Source organism: Lissotriton vulgaris, chromosome 6, assembly GCF_964263255.1.
Source record: "Lissotriton vulgaris chromosome 6, aLisVul1.2, whole genome shotgun sequence".
Taxonomy (NCBI): domain Eukaryota; kingdom Metazoa; phylum Chordata; class Amphibia; order Caudata; family Salamandridae; genus Lissotriton; species Lissotriton vulgaris.
The window spans coordinates 198,791,989-198,813,500 of record NC_141694.1 but is presented as its reverse complement, the minus strand read 5'-3'; the positions used below and the strand labels follow the sequence as shown (position 1 = coordinate 198,813,500).

The 21,512-nt window shown below is 46.0% G+C and overlaps 1 protein-coding gene across 1 annotated transcript in view; it reads right to left on the bottom strand.

Moving 5' to 3' along the window:
- TDRD6 (tudor domain containing 6) overlaps positions 1-21,512 on the bottom strand; it is a 2,323,386-nt gene that overhangs the window by 1,041,663 nt on the left and 1,260,211 nt on the right. The window contains exons 16-17 of the mRNA XM_086926239.1: positions 10,093-10,179; positions 9,677-9,787 (exon numbers count right to left, since the gene is read on the bottom strand). Of these exons, the coding sequence (XP_086782365.1) occupies positions 9,677-9,787; positions 10,093-10,179 (198 nt within the window). The remainder of the gene's footprint in view (positions 1-9,676; positions 9,788-10,092; positions 10,180-21,512) is intronic.

Genomic DNA, 21,512 nt, shown 5'->3' with positions numbered 1-21,512 from the left:
GATATTTGTTTCTGGAATTACTTTAAAGCTAGAAATATGGCTAGTAACTCCAGGTGATTGATGTGGAGTAACTTTTGTTGAGGTGTCCATGTGCCCTGTATGATGTGATGCAACAGATTAGCTCCCCAGCCGGAGAGCGATGCGTCCGCTGTTAGCACAATCTGTGGAACTGGCTCGATGAACGGTCGCCCTTTGGAAAGGTGTTGGGTGTTCCACTCCTGCAGAGAGTGATGTGTGCGGCCGTCCACCAACACCAGATCTGTCTGCTGACCTTGAGCCTGGTTCCACGGAGGTGCTAGACATTCCTGTAGTGGACACATCTGGAGTCTTGCGTGAGGTACTATGAATATGCAAGAGGCAATCTGTAATAAAAGAGCCACTTTTGTGATTTTGGCACCCTATGATGACCCTCAACCACCACCATTTTAATTGACATTAGTGTGTTCCTTAATGTAGGATGGTCCTGAATATACCTGCTTCTCTTCTGTCCTGTAATCCTTATGTCTTTCAGTGAGAGCTGTTACGGAGTGGAACAGTCTTGCCAAGAGCAGAGCACGTTGGGATGTGCATTTGAAGGTGTGAGGTTGTGCAGGAATGTGCATTGTATTGTGCATTGGTGGGAATTATGAGTTCTTACTACTGGCTTTGACATTGTTTTATGTATGACTTTACCTTGCTTTATGGCACTGCTTAGCCTTGACATGCTTTCATGTCATCTTGCTTTTTAATTCCATCTTGCTTTGGGCCTGTGTGCCTGGCCTAACTACATTTTCATGACTGAAGCTATTTTCTGTGCTTGCACGTAGCTGCAAAGTGGGGAGGGCATCTCCGGCTCTCCCTCCTGTTTTTCACTTTTTTCTGACAAGAGAAAACCGGTTCTTATCAGAGGAATGTACATGGTCCATCTCTAAGCCATAGCAAAGGCCTGATCAACCGATGATGTGGCATTGGAGCAGACTGATATGGGCTCGCATGAGAACGAGGGGGCGAGGCTTGCTAGAAGCTTCGTTATGTTTGGATTTGTATTAAAAGGGGGAGCCTCCATTGGTCTGGTGGAAGTTTGGGAGTTTGGATTCTGAGCGAGGGCAGACGTGTCTATCTCAGATTGAACCCCGATTGCTCAGCTTTGATCCCCGGCTGTGTGAAGACTTCCCCCGGCCAGAAGTGGGCAGTGTATGCATCAGGTGATGTATTGAGTTTTGTGGTTATTGCTATTGTGATATGAGCCAGTGGTTGTGATCGTTTGAGGTGTTTTCTTTGTGGCGTGGGAGGTGCACATCCAGAGTGATCCTGTAGTGTGTGTGTGTGTGTGTATAAATATATTACGGTCCGTGGGGTTGTCCAAGTAGCGGGTTGCACTTGAGCCTGCGGCGCTTTCCCCAAAGCGTTTGTTGGTATTGACAGTTTTGTGTTTGAAATAGGCCCGACACGTTTTGGAAATTTATTTTCCTCATCAGGGACCAGCAGTAAAGTGCACGACATCTACCATCTCGCTAGATGGAAACACATATTGTGCTTATGGGAGATGTAGTCCATATGTTCTCGATGGATGCACTTTCAAATTACTGCTCGTTCCAAAGGCTCTAATATGAACCCCAAACACTCCTGTCCTACTTGGACAACCCCATGGAGCTATATATATATATATATATATATATATATATATATATATATATATATATATATATATATATATATACATATACATACAAACACGCTCCAAGTTCCTTGCCATAGTGCACCAGCGCACTCAGTAGCGGGTGCCAGTCACGCGCCGGCAGGGTCGCGTTAACATCGCAAGCTCCAAAAATAACGACCAGCACTCGCAGGGGGTTAAGTCCCTGTCGGATTTATTTCTGCACAAAATAAATCAAGTACAAACGTGTTTCGGCAATACGCCTTCGTCAGTGTGACAAAGGCATACCTCCAAAACGTGTTGAAGTCTTGCTGTGCCAGGGGTGGTAAGATATGCTTCAAAGTGTATAATATTCAAAGGTGCAGTGGTATATTTGCCACCCAGGTGGAAGTGCAGTGATTAGGTGTGGCTTATTGGTGAGAAGCCAAATTCAAAACACCATCATCCCTATTAACTGCATGAACACTCAAGCTGGAAGAGAGTGTTGCGGCTGAAATTTAGTTATGAGGCTTTGTATGCTTGCTATCCTGGGTAGACTGGGCTATGCAAGTGCTTTTGAGGTGTTTATTGTGGCACCGAGATACTGTTGTATGTGGGACGGTTGTAGATGAGACTTTGCGTGGCTTATGGTAAACCCTAAGTCGTGGAGTAGTTGTATTGTGGCGTACGTGTGATGTACACACTGGTTGAATGAATTGACTTTTATGAGCCAGTCATCTAAGTACAGGAAGATGTACATTTGCTGTCTTTTTAGGTGAGCCGCAATTGATGCCAGACATTTGGTGAAGACTCTGGATGCTGTGGTGACTCCGAATAGGAGTACTTTGAATTGGTAATGCTGACCGTCCACTACAAACCTAAAAAATGTTCTTTGAGAGATGTGAATGGGAATTTGGAAGTAAGCGTCCTTGAGGTCTAGGGTTGCAAGGAAGTCGCCTTGTGTAACAAGGGGAAGGACCTGTTGAAGTGTGACCATGTGAAAATGGTCTGACTGTATGTAAAGGTTTAAGGGTATAAGGTCCAAGGTGGGTCTCCGACATCCATCCTTTTTTGGAATGAACAAGTACAGGGAGTAAACCCCTGTGTTTTGTTGATGCAGGAAAAGTACCTCTTGCTTTAGCAGCGATAAATTGTCTGGTGACATTGGGCGCTGTTATGGTGGTATGTTGGGTGGGGGTAGAGGTGAATTCTAGACAATAACCTGATTGAATGATTTGTCTCACCCACTTGTCGGTAGTGATGTTGTTCCAGACTGGTAGGAATTGTAGCAATCTTCCCCCGACCGGAGTGGAATGGTTCGGGGGGAGTGGAGGGAAATTATTGGGTAGGGGTGGAGGCGAAGTGAGTATTGTTTGTTTAGCCTCTCTCCTTGTTATTATTGCCTTTATAGCCTCCTCTGTGATAACCTCTGGTAAATGAGGTCTGGGTGGGAGTTTTATCGGATGTGCAGGTGTTGTCTGAGGAATAGCCTCTGGAGGTGCCTCTGTAAGAGGAGTGACTAAAAGAATGTCTGGGGGCGTGCAATTGCAAGGCTCCCATTGATTTAGCAGTGTGTGTCTTTTTTCATCTTTTCTAGAGATTAGCCCACGTCAGGGCCAAATAGGTGTTTTTGATCAAACGGCTGGTTAAGTATGGTAGTTTGGACTTCTGGTTTAAAACCTGAAATGCGTAGCCATTCATGTCTACGTAGAAGGACACTTGTGCAAATGGCTTGTGAGGAGGTGTCTACCACATTATGAGCGCAATGAATGGAGGGGTTTGTTATGAGATTACCCTCTTGTATAAGGTTGTTTGCTTTGGTCTTGTATTTGTCAGGAAGGTGTTGCAATAGGGTCTCTAGCTCGTGCTAATGTTATGTTATTTTATTTATAAAGCGCGTAGCTGCCACAGCCAAGTGGCGTCCCAGCGCTATGGTGGACAGTACAACACAACACAATGAAGGACCAAACCAGAGACAAAAGACTATTTAACCGAGGTGAAAAGAAATGTTTTCACGGCTTTCCTAAAAGGCAGCAGGTCAGGAATGGAACGAATGTTAACAGGAAGTGAGTTCCATAGTTCTGCTGCCAGAACACCAAAAGAACGGCCGCCAATTCTGGCTTTTTTAAAGCGAGGAATCTTAGCCAGAAATTGTCCAGTAGAGCGTAATGTTCTGGCCGGGGTGTAGTAGACGATAGCTTGAGCAAGAATGGGGGGCGAGGCAGCCTTTAGGATCTTAAACACCAGGCATAAGGCTTTGAACTTGATCCTCTGCCCAACTGGCAGCCAATGTAGATCGGAGATGGTACGCCTGGCAGAGCAAAATTTAGGCAAACCGACCAACATTCTGGCTGCCGCGTTCTGCACACGTTGTAACCGAGTTAGTTCAGCTTGATTGACACCTAGAAGAAGAGAGCTGGCATAGTCCAATCTGGACAGAATCACAGATTGGAGAATAAGTTGCCTAGTAGAGGCATCAAAAAACTTAAAAATAGGTCTAAGGCTCCGAAGAGCCCCAAAACAGGTCCCCGCAACTCTTTTCGTGTGGGGGGGTAAATGATAGATTTGAGTCCAGCCAGATACCCAAATTCTTTACCACTGTCACCGGAGTGGGTGCTCGGCCCAATTCCTCTGGCCACCAGCAGTCGCCCCATAATTGAGCCTGTTTGCCCAGGATTAAAACTTCGGTTTTAGAGGCATTGAGTTGGAGACAGTTATCTGTCATCCAACTAGCCACGTCTTTAAGGGCTGCCTGGAACTTAGAGGCTTCAATCATGGTGTCCCCATTTAGTGCCACCGCAAGCTGAGTGTCATCAGCGTAAGACACTATGGTTAGACCCCATTTTTTTGCGACCGCAGCTAGCGGCTGCACATATAAATTGAATAGGGTCGGGCTCAATGTCGAACCCTGCGGAATCCCTTGAGGGATATAGCAGGAGGCGGATTCAAATGGGGGGGTAGAAACCTTAAAGGTACGCTCAGTCAAAAAAGAGCGAAACCATTCAAGAGCTGTGCTCTCCACACCAGCCTCTTTTAAACGTTGAACAAGGATAGTGTGGGAAACCGTGTCGAAAGCGGCACTGAGATCCAAAAGGATCAGTGCCACCGTCTGCCCTAAGTCTAACAGCTTCCGCAGATGTTCTACCATAGCTAACAGAGCTGTCTCTGTACTATGGCCGGCGCGGAAGCCATTCTGAGAAGGATCTAAAACACCCAGATTTTGTAGATGACATGATAGAATTTTATTAGCATGAGCCTCGGCCAGCTTAGAGACCCAGGGGAGAAGGGAGATAGGCCTATAATGTTCTGGTTTCGTTGGGTCTAGAGTGGGCTTCTTTAAGATCGGGATAACCGTGGCCTGCTTCCATTTGACAGGTACAGTCCCAGAGGAGAAAGATAGCCTATTAAGGTCAAGCAAAGGAGGAAGGCAGACTTCAGCAAATTCATTAAATTGTGCAGGTCTCAAAGGGTCCGCAGGTGACCCTGACTTAACTTTCAAAACTAAGGATTTAAACTCTTCTTGAGATGGCTCAGGTATTGATGCGAGTGGCCTAATAGTCAGGTGTGTGGGGCATGAGTCACTATTTGGGCTCGTTGAGGAAGGAAAGGACCGGTAAATGGCCGCCACTTTCTCCACAAAGAAGGCTGCTAGTTCTTCACAGTGAGATTGAGAGCATTGTTCCATGCCTACTTGTTTCCTACTAGTCAGATCTTTAATGACTTTAAAGATAAGTTTAGTAGGATTGGGATTTTTTTTGAATTCTGAGGCATAGGAGGCGGCCCGGGCCTTGCAGATTGCATGATGGTAGCGCTTGATACTGGCCTGGTAACTCTGCTTAAGGACAGAGTCATATGTCCTGCGCCAGGCTCTTTCAGCCCTCTTACATGCCGTTTTGAGAAGCCTCAGAGAGTCGGCATACCACGGACTAGGTGGGCCAGGGCGAATTTTACTCCATCTAGCTGGAATCAGAGTATCCAATGCCTGAGTCAACCAGTCACAGAAGTAATCGTACCCCGAGGAAACGTCAGTAGGAGGATCAGGTGGATGTTGCGCCAGAAGCTGATGAAAGTCAGCCAGCCTCAGTTTCCTCCAAGGACGTTTAAAGACTGTAGGGATCGTACTTTTGAAAGGGGCCCTAATAGAAGAAATCTGTATTTCAATCAAATAGTGGTCGGTCCAGGCCATAGGTTTTGGTGGACAGGAGACAACCCCAGGGAGATTAGTCAGGAAAGGATCCAATAGGTGGCCGCCTACATGAGTCGGGTGAGTGACATACTGGTACAGTTGTAAAGCCTCAAAGTCTGCGAGAAAACTACTCGACACAGCAGATAGAAGAGAGTCCAGATGAAGGTTAAGATCCCCCGCTATACAGAAATTCACCGATTTAAGGGCCAAGGAAGAAGCTGCTTCCGGTAGGGCGGTGCGGAAAGCGGCATCAGGGCCAGGAGGTCTATAAATAAGAAGACCCGAGATGGTAAACTGAGAGTTTATAGAGATTGCGAAATGAGCGCTAATGGGCCCTATTGTATCTTGCCAGCAAAGTGTGTTTGCGATTCGCCATATGTTGGCTGCTTGTGATGCTGTACGTTTACCAGAAGCGTCCAGCCGTTTTGATTCCTTGTCGGGAGGCGGAGCATCGCCTGACATTTGTGAGTTGGCCCTCTTCCTGGCATTGGAGACCACTAAGGAATCCAATGGTATTTCTCCCTTGATGTAAACAGGGTCTGCTGGGGCAGATTTGTATTTTTTTTCAATTCTGGGGTTAATAACCCTAGCCCTAACAGGATCTTTGAACACCTCAGATGCGTGTTTAATTACCCCTTTTAACATTGGTAGAACAGAAGTGGACCTTTGGGATGTATCAAATGTGTCCATTAAGAAATCCGCCACTACAGGGTCTGTATATAGATCTACCCAGTGATATTGTGCAGCTCTGTTAACTAGCTGGTTGAAACCCATGGTGTCCTCTGGAGGAGAAGTTCTAGAGGTATAGATGTCCTCTTGTGGTATATTAGGGACATCTGGTGTATTATAATTGTCCCATGGGTCTGGGGTGTAAGGCTGCGTAGGATCCCCTTGTGATTCATTGTCTGCACCCTCCCCCGTCATTAGAGGTGTCATCATCATCCTGTGGTGGAGGAGATCGTGAGGGCAGTGGAGATGAGGTAGGGGAGTGGTGTAGAGGGGGAGTTAGAGGACGAGGTGGAGAAGGGATCTGAGAGGAGATGTTATAATGTCTCTTCTTCGGTGGCGATGGAGCCGGTAGAGGCATGTCCATTGGTCTCTTTGGAACGGCAATCATATGACCTGTTTTTGGGTCTTTTGGGAGGGATCCGGTTGGAAAAGCTCTTCTGGTGTAGGCTGTTCTTTAGGGCGCTGATTTTTTCGGTTCCGAAGGATTACGTGGCACTGAATCTTGATTGGATTTAGGCTGCTTTGGCTTGGAAGCGTGAGGTTTTTTTAGTATCTGAAGGAGCCTGTGGAACTGGTTATTTTTTAGGTTCCTAGGGTTTTTCGGTGCCGAAGGTTGAGCGTCTGTACTCTTTGCAAGTGGCTTTTTACTCTGTTCCCATGTCTTTTTCGGAGTCGAGGGATCGGTTCCAGTATGTTTTGGTGCCAAGCTTGGAAGTGGCTTTTTACTCTGCTCCGATGTCTTTTTCGGAGTCGAAGGATCATTTCCAGTATGTTTTGGTGCAGAGCTTGGAAGTGGCTTTTTACTGGGTTCCGATTACTTTTTTGGAGTCGAGGGGTCGGTTTCGGTATGTTTTGGTGCAGAGTTAGTGGTTGGCATGGAGGACGACTGCTTCTTTTAGGGTGCAGCAGTTTTGGTTTCGGCCCGACGGCAGGATAACTCTATCCAGAGTGGACTGAAGGCTGGTTTGTTAACTTCTCTGCCGAACCCGAAGGCGGGGCGAAACTGAAGGCGGGGAGTGAGAAGTATTGTCCCGGTGTGCACCTCGGCCCGAAGGTGAAGGTGTTACCGAAGCCTTTTTTGGGGGTGAGGGAAGGGGGTTGGGGTCGATGTGGGTACTTACGACCCGCTGCCCTGGAGTGATGTTTGAGTTATCTGCTTCGGGGGCACTGACGAGGCCTTCGATCCGCTCCTGCTCTGGTATAGCGACGCCCTCCTGGAAGATGTCGTAGGAAATGGATTTCGACGAGCGAGCCATGCTTCTTCAAGCTGGACGATCCTGAATCGTTTTCTTGGAGCGGAAACAGGCACAAGCTGGACAGTCTCTGGCCTCGTGCTCCAGTGAAAGGCAGATGTTACACACACATCATGAAGATCTGTGAGTGGAAACTTGGATCCACATTGAGGATACTTTTTAAAGGGAGTTCTTTCCATGAGCCAGATGTAATGGCGTAGGTAGGCCCGAAGGCCTTCGCCGACGACCGGAATCGAAGACTTCGAGCTTGAAGAGATGTGCATCGACTAGGGATCACAATCGAAACAATACTGAAGTAAAGGGTGAAGGATTGAATCTGTAACTACACCGAACGGGAGCACGATAAACCTATAGGAGCACTATGGCATCTCGTGACTTCCAAAGACTTTTCCAATACAACAAGTGCAAACATCCGGGCCCAACACCAGATGGCGAGCTATGCACAGTGTGTGATCTGCAGCTCATATGCCTCGTACATCAAGCTTATAAAAATTGTTTGTTACCCCCCCAGCGCTTTGAGACCCTTGCGGGTAAGTAGCTGCACTTTACCAACCCCTGATTATGCCTTGCGTATATGCTTTAGATAAGCAGTGATGTCAGCTTACCACAAACGTACCAGCAATAAGCAGTGTATATGTGTATGTGAAAGCAGGCCTCTGAGGGAGAAGACCTTCATTTGACAGAAGTGATATGAAAATACTCTGACAGGATACATTTGTTTAGAGCTGGAGGCCCAGCATGGGCCCGAAGAGCCAACCCTTTTGGAAATAAGGAAGTGTAGAGTAGATGTCTTTCCTTTGGTGGTGTGGAGGCACTCTTGATAACACCCTTCTCAAGGAGCACTTGTACTTCCTCTAACAGGTGACAATGATGTCTGCTGAGGACAGGAGTGTGGAACGGATTGTTGGTGGTAGACTTTTTAGGCAATAGCCACAGCAAACCACCCTTAAAACCTACTGGTCTGATGTGTTTTCCTCCCGGTAAGAGAGGAAACCTTGTATTGTGCACCCTGAGATTAGTATGATCTGTGGATAGTGGAGGTGGGAGCAAGTCACTGTTTGGGAGAGCAAATTCCTTAACCAAAACCACTTCTGCGCTTGGCTCAGTTAGACTAGTATGAACCTCTGTCATAACCCCAGCCAGAAATTTTGCTGCGGTCTATGGTAAGACTGCAGCAGCTTGGGTAATGTGGCCGTGGTTTCTATCACAGGTTGTTGCTTGCAAAAGGAGCCTTTCAAAGCAGGAGCTTGAAGAGCACCCCCAGACATTGCAATCCACATGTCCTGTTTTCTCCAGCATTTAATCCATCAGGGGGCCTGTAAAGATGCTCCCATTGGAATGGGAGATCAAGGTGATGCTGCTGGACTTCGGTTGAAAATAGAGTGCAAAGTAAAGCATGGTGTCTGAGAAAAAGGCTGTAGCTGATGCCTTTAGAGGATGTGTCAAAGGTGTCGAACACATAATGAGTGATGGCGTTCGTCTTGGCTTCAATCACCATCTCCTCGCCCATTTCCCTGTACTTCTTCGGAAGATATTTTACCAGCTCCTACATCTTCTCCCCCTGGGATCTATTGTAACAGGTAAGGAGTGCAACAGAGCTTACTGTATGCCAACGCATGGCTCTGCTGCCCCTACAGCTACCCTTTTGCCCGCTGCATTGATTTTCTTACTTTCCTTACTCTTCAAAGAAAAAAAAACATGCAAATGTCCATGCATAACATTTTACGGTAGAGTATGCAGCCTGTGTGCATCTATAGTAATTCTACACAGGCATACCCATCCTAACAAAAATGTTAAGGGGTTAAAAAACATTCCATGATGGGGTGAAAAATATGACAAGCCAAATAAAATTGGTAACATTCATCAACACTATTTTAAAAGTAACTTTTTCACCTGTTAAAGATGACCTAGTGTTTGTGTTGTCATGTGCTTCTTCTGGACAGGTACACAGAAGGTTCATCTGATTTTCAGCACTCAAGCCAATTAGGTTTTGAGATAGTGGTCCTAAAAATACAAGAAAAATGAACACCAAAAGCATAAGGCTGACAGAAACAAGCTGAATAAGAAAGAAAACAAATTCAGTTCAAATAAGGCATCATCAGTAATTTAATATTCCACTATTATACAATCAACAGTGCATTAGAAAGTTTGATCTCAAAATAGAGATCACGGATGATTGACAAGCATGGGAAAAATGTCAAGTAAAGTTCAATCACACTTTGGGCATAGTACATGCAATTACTATCATTTACGCAATTGCTACTATTTTAGAATGTTGCAATTTTACAACTGTGTGGATCTGTAAATACCTTCAACTGCATCGGTAGTACTAGCCATTTTGCTTCCTGGAGAAGCTTCAGGAATGGTGACTGTTAACTCTTCCTCCAAAGTAAGACCTTCAAAAAAGAGAAGAAATAAAATATTGAGTTAAAACAGAGCGTAACTAACCTCAGTTCAGACCCCTGATATTCTACTTCAACTGACAATTTCAGAAAGGTGTTTCCACCAAATGTCAAAAACGGGAACTTCTCCAAGTAAGAACTTGACAATACCAAACCACTTTACACAATTATAGCCACCTATTGCCCAGTCTGCCTATGTCACCTTTGGCTCTACTGATTTCTCGCCAATATATTATGACCCGGCAGCATACAGGGACAGCTGCTCCTGCAGGCAGAATGTCAGGCACGCTAGCCAGGACAGTAATATTCTGCTAATTGTATACTGCAAATGCAAAAACAACAGTTGATTGACAGAATGCAGAACGCCATACATTGACCCCAGTACAGAGATCTGGGCCTAAATCCATTGTTTCTTCTGCTCACCATGCCATTCCAGTTTGAACCTTGCCATATGCAAATCAGTCTTGACCCTGTGCCCCATGGGAACTGTCCCGCCCTAACTGCCAAGCCAGGTCCTCCCTGGACTGGAAACAAGCATCCTAGGACCGGTTTCGGGCTTTCAGCCCTCATAAACCAGGATAGCTTGATTCCAGTGGCATGGAGAGCACGGGACTCACGTCTGAGCATACCCGTCCCACTCGGGGTGGCACATGCAAAAACAACAGTTGATGAACACAATTAAGAAAAATGTCATACATTCACCCCAGTACAGAGATCTGTGCCTAAATCCATCATTTTTTTGCTCACCATGCCATTCCAGTTTGAACCTAGCCATATGCAAATCAATCTTGACCTGTGCCCCATGGGAACAGTCCTGCCCTAACTGCCAAGCCAGGACCTCCCTGGACTGGAAACAAGCGTCCTAGGACTGGTTTCGGGCTTTCAGCTCAGACGCGAGTCCTGTGCTCCCCACACTACTGGAGTCAAGCTATCCTGGCTGATGACGGCTGATAGCCAGAAGAACAAGTTACTTATTTATTTATTTACCTTCGGTATCGCTTTTTCTGGTGGATACAGTATCTGCCTGTGGATTCCTCACCTTGTGAATATCCCCCACCGTCAGCAACATTCGGAAATTATTTTGTAGCTCTACACACGTTGACGACTTCACACAACGCACGGCTTCGTGCGCGCGCTGCTCCGCTGACGTCACTGACTCCATAATAGGACTCCGTCGGCGTGATGACATCAGTCTCGCCCTTTTTTCCGTGCCTTCGAGGCACACGGACGGACCGACAACAGTAGATATACACACAATGTACACAGTACCAAATAAACCAAACACACACGGTCTGCAGTCAATGCAGGAAAGCTATTATGATAAAACATTTCCTTTGACAATAAAATATTTACATTAAAACAATGACACTAAAACAGGTATAGAAGAGAGGATAACGGGGAGGCGGGTGGGCCAGTGAGGAATCCACAAGCAGATACTGTATCCACCAGAAAAAGCGTTACCGAAGGTAACTAACTTGTTCTTCTGATGGACACATCAGCCAGTGGATTCCTCACCTTGTGAATGGAGTCCCACAGCATTCCCCACTCCCGGTGGAGGGTGTCCACTCTCCTATACCAGAAATTCCTGGAGGACAGAACGCGCTAAGTGGCCGTCCCTCATCACTACGGAATCTAAGCAGTAATGCTTTGCGAAAGTGTGGAGGGAAGCCCAAGTCGCAGCTCTACAAATGTCCTCTACAGGTACACCCCTAGACAAAGCAGATGTAGCAGACCTTGCTCTAGTAGAATAAGCTCTTAAACCTTCAGGAGGTTCCTTACCCGCCAAAGAGTAGCAAATCTTGGTACACAAGACAATCCATCTTGATAGCGTGAGCTTGTGCACCGCCTTGCATCTTCTGGCTCCAACAAAATTCACAAAGAGCTTGTCAATTGCTCTGAACTCTTTGGTTCTGTCCAAGTAGAAGCTAACAGCCCTCATAGGGTCCAAGCTGTGAAGTCTCTCCTCCTCCTTGGAAAGGTGAGGGGGAGGATAGAAGGTAGGGAGGGTAATGGACTGCCCTAGATGGAAGGGAGTTACCACCTTAGGCAGAAAAGCAGCCCTGGTCCTGAGAACCATTCATTCGGCATGAATGGTCAAGAAAGGGGGCTTTGAACTAAGAGCTTGAAGCTCACTTACCATTCTTGCCAAGGTAATTGCAATCAGGAAGACCGTTTTAAAAGACAACAGTCTCAAGGGACACTGGTGCAAAGGTTCAAAAGGTGAACCCATCAAGAAAGTGAGCACAAGATTCAAGTACTATTGAGGCACCATAAAGGGTGGATATTTATTTTTAAGGCCCTTTAGAAACTTTAAAACAATAGGAGATTTAAATAAGGACGTCTGACTCGGCAGAAAGAGAAATGCACCGTAGCTACAGCAAACCCTTGCTGAGCCAAAGAAAGTGCAAACTGAAGTATGTCAGACAATCGAGCCTTCAAAGGGTCAATGGACTTCTCCCCACACCAAGAGACAAATGTAGACCATCCATAAGAGTAGATGGACTTGGTGGAATCACGCCTGGCCAATAAAATGACATCTACCACATCATGTGGGCGAGAAAAAGAATTCAGGTTGCCCCGTTCAATCTTCAGGCATGAAGGTGTAAGGTCTGGAGGTGGGGGTGTAGAACCTGCCCCTCCATCTGAGAGAGGAGATCTGCCCTTAGAGGGAGATGGAGCAGCGGGTACAAGGAGAGGTGGAGAAAATCTGTGTATCACACCCTTCTTGGCCAATCCGGGGCGATCAATATGACTTGGGCCCGGTCTTGGCAAATCTTCCTCAGAACTCGAGGAATCAAGGGAATGGGAGGAAACGGGTAAAGTAGTCTCGAGTCCCAACTCAACTGAAACACGTCCCCCCAAAGCACCCTGCATCGGATACTGGAGACTGCAGAATGACGGGCAGGGAGCATTCTCGTGAGGGCAAACAGGTCCACCCGAGGAGTTCACCATGTCCGAAAGACGTGACAAACCAGTTCTGGATGAAGCCTCTACTCGTGATCGGCAGAGAACTGCTGCCTGAGACTGTCTGCACGCACGTTAAGAACTCAGGCAAGATAATTTGCCATCAGACATGGGACCAACTGGTGCTCCAGAGGGGTGCCTGGCTCTAGTGAAGACACCATACATACGATTCAAATACTGTGTAGGGTCCGGTCCCGGGCCTCGAAATGGAGGGTATGAACCCACAGGCTGCTCTCGAGGAGGCACCGGATTTGTGTCGACTTGTTCCTCAGGTTGGTGAGCCGGAGTCGTCGAACTCTCAGGCACAGGCGCATCTTCTTCCTCTCGAATTGGAGATCGAGACGGCGCCGGAGAGGGATTCGACACCGGAGCCGGTGAATGCTCAGGCAACTACATGGGCATAGCGTCACCTTCCGGATCTGAAGGAGATACCTCATCCTTTCAATGTCTTCTACCTGGCGACTTCCGCCTCGAATCCTTCCCAGAATGGAGTCGAGATCCGTGTTCCTCTTCTTATGTTTCTTTTTAGTCGACCTGGAAGCATGCCCCGATGACGACCTCGAAGGTGACCTCAAACGAGACCTCGACCGCGACTTCGTGCTCTTCTTGTCCTTTTTACCCTTCATCTTGGCAACCAGGAGCTTTGCCTCTCTTTCACGAAGGGCCTTGGGGTTCATTTTCTTGCCGCATAGACACCCTTGAAGGACTGGGTTTTTCTAAGACCCAGCGGTGCCAGGGATAACACCTAAAACCTTTGTGGGTAACCTGTTCCGGCGTACAAATGACAGAGACACGGGACACTTCCTTCGGCGTCAAAGATTCGAGGTGTATTACTGCAGGGAACACAGAAGTCACAAGAAGTACAACACGTGTAGGTTCGAGGAGACTGCTTCAAATTGCATCTGTGGATCGCTCCTTTTATACAGTTTTCCGTCATAGGATAACATGACAAACAAAAGATTACAACCTGGTTCCCACAGTAAATGTCATAGGGGGTCGCTTTCATGTATTCAGAGCCCGGAACATAATTACAGTAGCATTTGGAAGTTCCCAACTGTAAAAGTACATCTTCCCACCATTAGTACATTCCGTTCAGCTGTAAACGAATCAAGGAAGAGACAGAAAACAGGTGAACAGGTGCAAAGGAAGATGAAGATAGCGAACAGATCGAAGAGAGTGTAAAAGCGGTGGTATCAGGAAACACGATTTGCAGGGATCAAAGAAAACGTGCCTAATGGATGCACAACTGAGACAATAGACTGGCATGGCAAGATGAGCCTCAAGCGGGGCCATCTGCCTTACAGTGTCATCCCCCTCATCATAAAGACATCCTCAAAGGAACACGAGTCTTCCGCAAGAGTTTGGGAATCCCAGGGTCATGAAGCGGACAGCGTCCGTTCGCTGGCTACTTGAGGGCAAGAAACAAAATGGATGCCGTATCTAAGATGGAACCCGTGGGTTCAGATGAAGAAACCCACGAATCAAACTAACGGTTTAGGCTAGCACAGCGAAAACGCGTACACCCACTAAACTCGTCATTTGCGGTTCATAGATACCAGACTCGACCATATTCGTGCGAGTCGAAAACACCACTTACGATTGTCACGGAACCTCACCCTTGAACATCATGGTCTGAGGACAGGCATCATATGCAATCTTCATGCGGGTCCGTGATTGACATTTTCCCGCATACTTCGCACGGCTTGAATCCGGTCTTCGAGGACATCTTGACAGGAGACAAAGAAACAAGAAAACACTGAAAGCAACAAACAGTAACAGAGTTACTCAATAGCTACAGAGGATCCCTCGAAAACCGTTAGCGTTGATGACGCGGAAAAAAGGCAACTGCCGCCGACGGAGTCCTATTATGGAGTCAATGACGTCAGAGGAGCTGCGCGCGCGAAGCTGTGCATTCTGTGGCGTCGTCCACGTGGGCATGTAGAGCTACAAAAGAATTTCCGAATGTTGTTGACGCAGGGGATATTCTTAAGGTGAGGAATCCACTGGCAGATGTATCCATCAGAAACCGGTCCTAGGATGCTTGATTCTGGTCCAGGGAAGACATGGCTTTGGCAGTTCGGGCTGGACTGTTCCCATGGGGTGGTGTGTTGATTAAAAAAACGATGGATTTAGGCCCAGATCACTGTACTGGGTGAATGTATGACATTGTTCTGCATTCTGTCCAACTGTTTTTGCTTTTGTCACCAGAGTGGGACGGGTATGCTCCGACGTGAGTCCAGTGCGCTCCACGCCACTGGAATCGAGCCATCCTGGCTGATGACAGCGGACAGCCAGAAACCGGTCCTAGGATGCTTGATTCCGGTCCAGGGAAGTCATGGCTTGCCTAGACCTTTTGATCCCTTTAGAAGCATTTAAAGGAATCTTGGCAATTTCTTTACACAGTTAGCTAAGATTCGTGAAGATCCATTCATGCAAAAAGTTAAGGGGGTGGAGGTGTTGTAACAGAAAGTACTGACTGCCCATTTAGTGCCTATATGAAAGTTTGCCGAAAGATATAGCAAACACTGCTAAACGTATTTACAGTAAACTTCAAAGTAGAAATTTACTCTGTTTATTGATTTGTTGTCATTTTTCAATAGTATTTGAGATATTACCATTTTAAAGAGTTGCCAAGCAGAACTTATAGGGTTACCACTTTTGAATATCTCTGCTGTTTTAACTAGTGACAATCATGGCAATCACATTTTATGTTTTTAGCAACTGAGATGGACTGGAATGAGACCACATCTTTTGTTTTGACCCTGCCATCTTGAAAGCTGATCCTGACCTCAAAGGTGACTGACCCTAGAGCAGTTGTGAGATACACCCAAATGCATGGCAAGTACAAGGCACTCCTGAAGGAAAAGTGCCAAAAATATCATACAGCTCTAGAGTCTATGCAGACTTGCAAGCACGCAGTGTCCAGTCTCTGTGTTAAATCTACTCCTATTTGCATCCGATTCACAAGTCATTTCTGACTCGAGTTTCAGGTTGTGTTAATAAAAGAAATACACTGCCAAAGCCAAAAAAAACTAGCATTTGGAAAGCCAATAGGTCTTACCTATACAAGGCCTACTGGCTTTGGCAATTTGTTTTTGCTATGATGTATACAAGTATAGCTGCTGGTCAGCATGGCTTTAAGTTAGTGGCATGGAGTGTCGTAGAGTGGAGATGGGGTAGTAGAGTTGTAGAGTAGAGGGGAGTGGATTTCAGTGGCAGAGTGTCATGGAGTGAGTTTGAGGGTATTGGGTGTATTGACGTGGAGTGTGGTAGATTTTAGTTGGGCAGATTGTTTTGGAATGGAATGGGTTGGAATGTTGCTGGAGTGGGGCGGATTGGAATAGGGAGGGATTAGGTGGGTTGGAATGGGGTGATGTGGACCGGATTGGGATATATTGGTGTACTGTGGATTGTATTGGAGTGGGATGGTTTGAATTGGGGTGGATTGTATTGAGTAGGGTGGACAGGAGTAAGGTGGATTGTTTTGGAGTGGGTGGATTAGAGTAATGTGGAGTGGGGTGGATTGAGGTGATGTGAATTGGATTGAGTGGGGCAGATTGTTTTGGATTTTCCTAGTTTCACTAATGGCGTAGACATCAGGGAGCAACTCTTTTGCTGTTGATAGACTAGCCCCTTGGGCAAACATCTGAGAATCTCCCTGTTCCTTAGGTTGGGGAGAATGGCGAGTGCTCCTTGTGATTTCATGAGCCCACCACGATTGTAGTGGATGCAGATGCACCCGCTTACGTTTAAGTTCTGAATGACCATTTGGATGGGGGAGTTTGCCTGCTTGTCCAGGGGTATGGGAGTTGGGGTGTTCGGTGTTAAATGATATTCTTGAACATCAGGGGAATGCACACTATGACCAAGAGGTACATGGTATTTTAGTACCTCAATAGGCAGGGGATTCAACAACTAAAGGCAGGCAGTACTGAAATGCAGAAGGAGGGGGCAAGCATACTATACTTATTCGGCCTATAAAACAAGGCACATCAATATGGATAAAACCTGGGACTTCATTCCAACATACCAGGAATATCATTAACCCAGGGGGCAGATATGTGGTGGTCACAGGACGATTGAATGGTAGGAATATCATACCAATTAGCATCTATGCCCCAAATGTAGATCAAAGGGCCTTTTTTGCCAAATTGTCACACGTACTTGCCCCTCATTTCGTGGGCTCTGTAATTATGGAGGAGACTAACTATATTGCTAATAGAGACCTGGACAGCCCCACCTTTCTAATGAATGCTTCTTGTGTTACCAAACTGGCCCAAGCATTCACTGATTGGCAGACTGAAGGGGGAATGGTTGACTTCTGGGTCTCATTTCACCCGCAGGACAGACTATTCTTTCTTTATGACATTGCATGATCTTCATGTGCGGTTAAATACATTAAACACATTTATGTACACCCCATGTTCAAAGCTCTGTGAAGACAGGATACCTTTCCCATAGTGTCGGATCATAACCCAACTTTAATGGTGCTGGTATGGTAAACGTATGGCATTGCATTCCACTGTGGAAGCTGAAGCCAGAATCTCTCGAGGATCCAGTGTATAGGGAGAGCATAGGGAACCATATCAGACAATTCACTGACAGCAAAGGCACTGCCTCCTCTACATAAATAGAATGGGGGGCTAGTAATGTGGTGCCAAGAGGCAGGTGCCTGTATATGGATCCTACAGATAGAGTGAGCATGGGAGGCTATGTCTAGGAGTGTTATCGAGTGAGTAGAGGAACCAGGCAGGGTTGTCTTCTCTTGCCCTTACTAACTGCCTTGGCAATGGAACCACTCGCCACCAACACTAGGATGGGAAGCGCCTACAGGGTCATCGATAGTGGAGGGCGGACACATCATATGCGGACTCTTATTTGAATTTTTTATTTAGTCTTCATTTATCCAAATTATGCTTTAGTTTCCAAGAGAAAGTGTATAAACCGACAAATTGGGCAGATATTGTTTGTCCCCGGTCACCACACAGGGGAGCGAGAGATAGGATTTATCTCCGGGTCAACACTTAGCCTCTTGGTTTAGGTTAACACCCAACCTTAGAATTTCCTCGAGACAGGTGCTTTTTGTAGTGGGCCCCACCCGAGTTGCACCTATCATGACTTAAACAAAGGAAATAACAATGGTGTTCTCTTTATCCTCCTAGTGTGTTACTTTCCACTACTATGCTTCGTCCTGGTGCCCTTTCAATACTTAAAAAACTGTTGTCACAGGTCTAAACTAACTCGTGAAAAAATGTAGTTTGTAAAGAGAGAGTACCTCACGGTAGCAACACACGAGGGGGTTACTGACCAAGAATTGCCAGCCTACCCACTTCTCATCACTGGCCACTCCCATTGTTGTGTGAGTAAAAATAATAGCCCAAAAGAAATAATGTGCTCCCTTTTTAACAAAACTCATTTAGTGAAGAAGTGGTGGACATAGTTGAATGTGCTCACTGCACTGACCACTTAAGTGCTCACAGAACCCCAGTGAAAACCAAAAAAAGAAAGATTTTTAGTATTCTTGCTTGTTAAAACCGGGTGATGCCAACTGGCCATCCAATTTTATTCCTGGCTGCAAGCATTCCCACTTAAAAATGGTTACCCATCTACCATAATTTTCGCCCACATGTTTTGTTGCCAAAAGTTTACGCAACTTCGTCGGGGCTTTGGCGGGTGCTGTACTCTTACTCTTCACTCTTGATGAATCCCAAGACCTGTGATAACATAAAATAAACCAACATAAAATCACCGAAATGTTATACATCTTGAACCACAGTCACTCCGAGACCCCGGAAGGTTCAATGAATATATTTTTAATGTTTGTCATGTTCAATTGTCTCACCATACCTAGTGGTTGCCGTCTCACTGCATACCTGCAACCACCATTCATTAAAAGACCCCTTGTCAAAAGATCACGTGTCCGCCGGGTAGTTCCTCAATGTCAGGCACCTTGGGATTCATCAAGCGTGAAGAGTAAGAGTATAGAACCCCCCAAAGCCCTGACGAAGTTGCGTAAACTTAAACTTGTTAAATGAAAGACAACGAAGCCTGCGGTCTGCAGCACAATAGAGCTGTCCTCACACAATGCTGGCCTTGTACTACAGCAGCCGGGCTGCTATTCCCTCCCATGATGCACTTGTTCCACTCACATTCTAACTAACGTTTTCCAATGATATGAATTTCCCAAGACCTCGGGCGTGGGCTGAAATATGAAGAAAATAAAGAACGCGATCACTAGGAAGCAGACTTGCAACAGGAAATATGTTAACAAACCGGCTCCTGCTGCACAGACGCCTGGAAGACCTCACTCATTGGGCAGAGCTAGCCAGAGACCGCATTACAAGAAATGCAGGCCTCTGAACAAGCTTGGGACAAACCGCATCAAATCAGGAGACAATGCAGGAGTTGCACCAGCCCCCAACAAGCGGCATCAACAGGCAAAGAAACAGGTAGGTGCGAGGACCAATTCACATGAGAAATTAAGAGGGAACTCCCCTCACCAGCAAACATCAGGTCAAATGCTTGCTGACAATTTCAAACCCCACAAAAACGTGCAGGTAGACCGGTTCATTCACAAACCCGAATTACGACGAGAACCAGCCCCAACTAAATACATTTAAAAACGTTTTTTTTTTTAAAGGCTGGAACAGTTAATCCGAAAAACCAATCTATGTAGCAAGAGAAACTGCACAGTGTTAATCTACAAAACCCAAACTATGTGGCAACTACGACTGGTCCAATTAATTCACAACCCTAAATGTGACGCGAGAGGCTGGGCTAGTTCCAAGTAATTACAAGTGAGGCAGGAACCGCTAACAAACTATGAACAGAGACACTGGACTAATTGCTAGGCAAACCCTCAGACTGAAATGAGAGGCAAGAGTGAGCGAGTTCATCACAGACAAAGAGGAACAAGAGGGAGTGAACTGAATGAATTAATACATAGGACTAGAAACCGTGAGAACAGAGGTAGGGCAGAACAAGTCAATTAACTAAACCTCAAATGTACCACATAAGAAGATGAAGAAGCATTTATTTTCAAATCCACCATCTACCCATAAGTCTTGATTATACAGTTCTAAAACGCCAGCATCTAACACTCTAAAAGATGGAGAGCAGAAGTCCTTCAGCACACACTCTACCACAGAACAGAGTAGACCCAAGAGTTCCTTAAAAAATAAGCACCGCAGTATGCACATCTGGAGTGCAACTTCCCTCACACACACAAAACTGGTATAATAAGGATACCAGCAATGCAATTAATTCATTCACATTCTCTCTCTCTCCCTCATATTCTCTCTCTCTCATTCATTCATTCATTCTCTCTTTCTCTCTCATTCGCTCTCTCGCTCTCTCTTGTTCTTTGGCAAGGTGGCTCAACTGTGCCACCTGAAGTGGTAAGCACTGCTAAATCAATCTAGGCATGACTGGCCACCATCAATAAGGGCTGCGGGCTGACAACTGCTGTGCTGGTCTGGACCCAGCAACAACTCAACTAAGGCGCCAGCTGGAGGTGGGGCGGCCGGTGCAGAAAGAGGTAGTGAAAGCAAGGAGAAGGGTACAGGGTTCCTAACAGAGACAGCAACACTGTGCCTGAACTGAACAGCACTTTCCCCCCTCAGGTCTAACCCAGGGAGGGAAGGTCCTTGAAAGGCAATGGCTTGGCTTGGCTGCCTATGGCTTTGGTGCTTGTACAGGCAGAGAGGAGCATGGTGGTCTCCTGTAGTCATCATTTTGATCGTGGTTTGCATCATGGCAGATGAGGATGAAAGCAAAGGCTGTATGCATTCCATATATGCTTATTTTTAAGGCCTTTTGGTTAAAGAACTTTCGGTACTGTTACTCATTTTCAACATGATTAGTCACTTTATTCTTACTGTATATTTTTGGTCAAATAACTCTACAAGTACAACAAATGAATGCCCAACAGATAGTCCTAAGAACCACAGCAGTTTAATATGCCCCACTAATGTGTACATTCAGTGAATGTACACATAACTTGTTTTGATTAATGCAGTTTATTATGGTATCAATTCCTTAGCACTGCAAAAAAAAAGCATTTGCAATGCAATAGGTCTCGCAGTTACGAGAGTTTAAGCTAATGACATTGAAAATAACAATGCCTTTTATTTTTGTTTTCTTTTTAAAAACCTAAATAAAAGGCATTGTTCTTTACAATGCCAATAGATTAATCTTGCGTAACTGCGAGACCTATTGCATTGCAAATGCTTGTTTATATTTTAGGTGAAGTCCAGTATGCTTTATGTACTGTGAATAGATGGTTCTTTTTTAAGGGTGCGGATGCGGATTTGCCACGTGACCATAAAAGAGGAAGAAATGCTGCCATGAAATTAATTCATAGT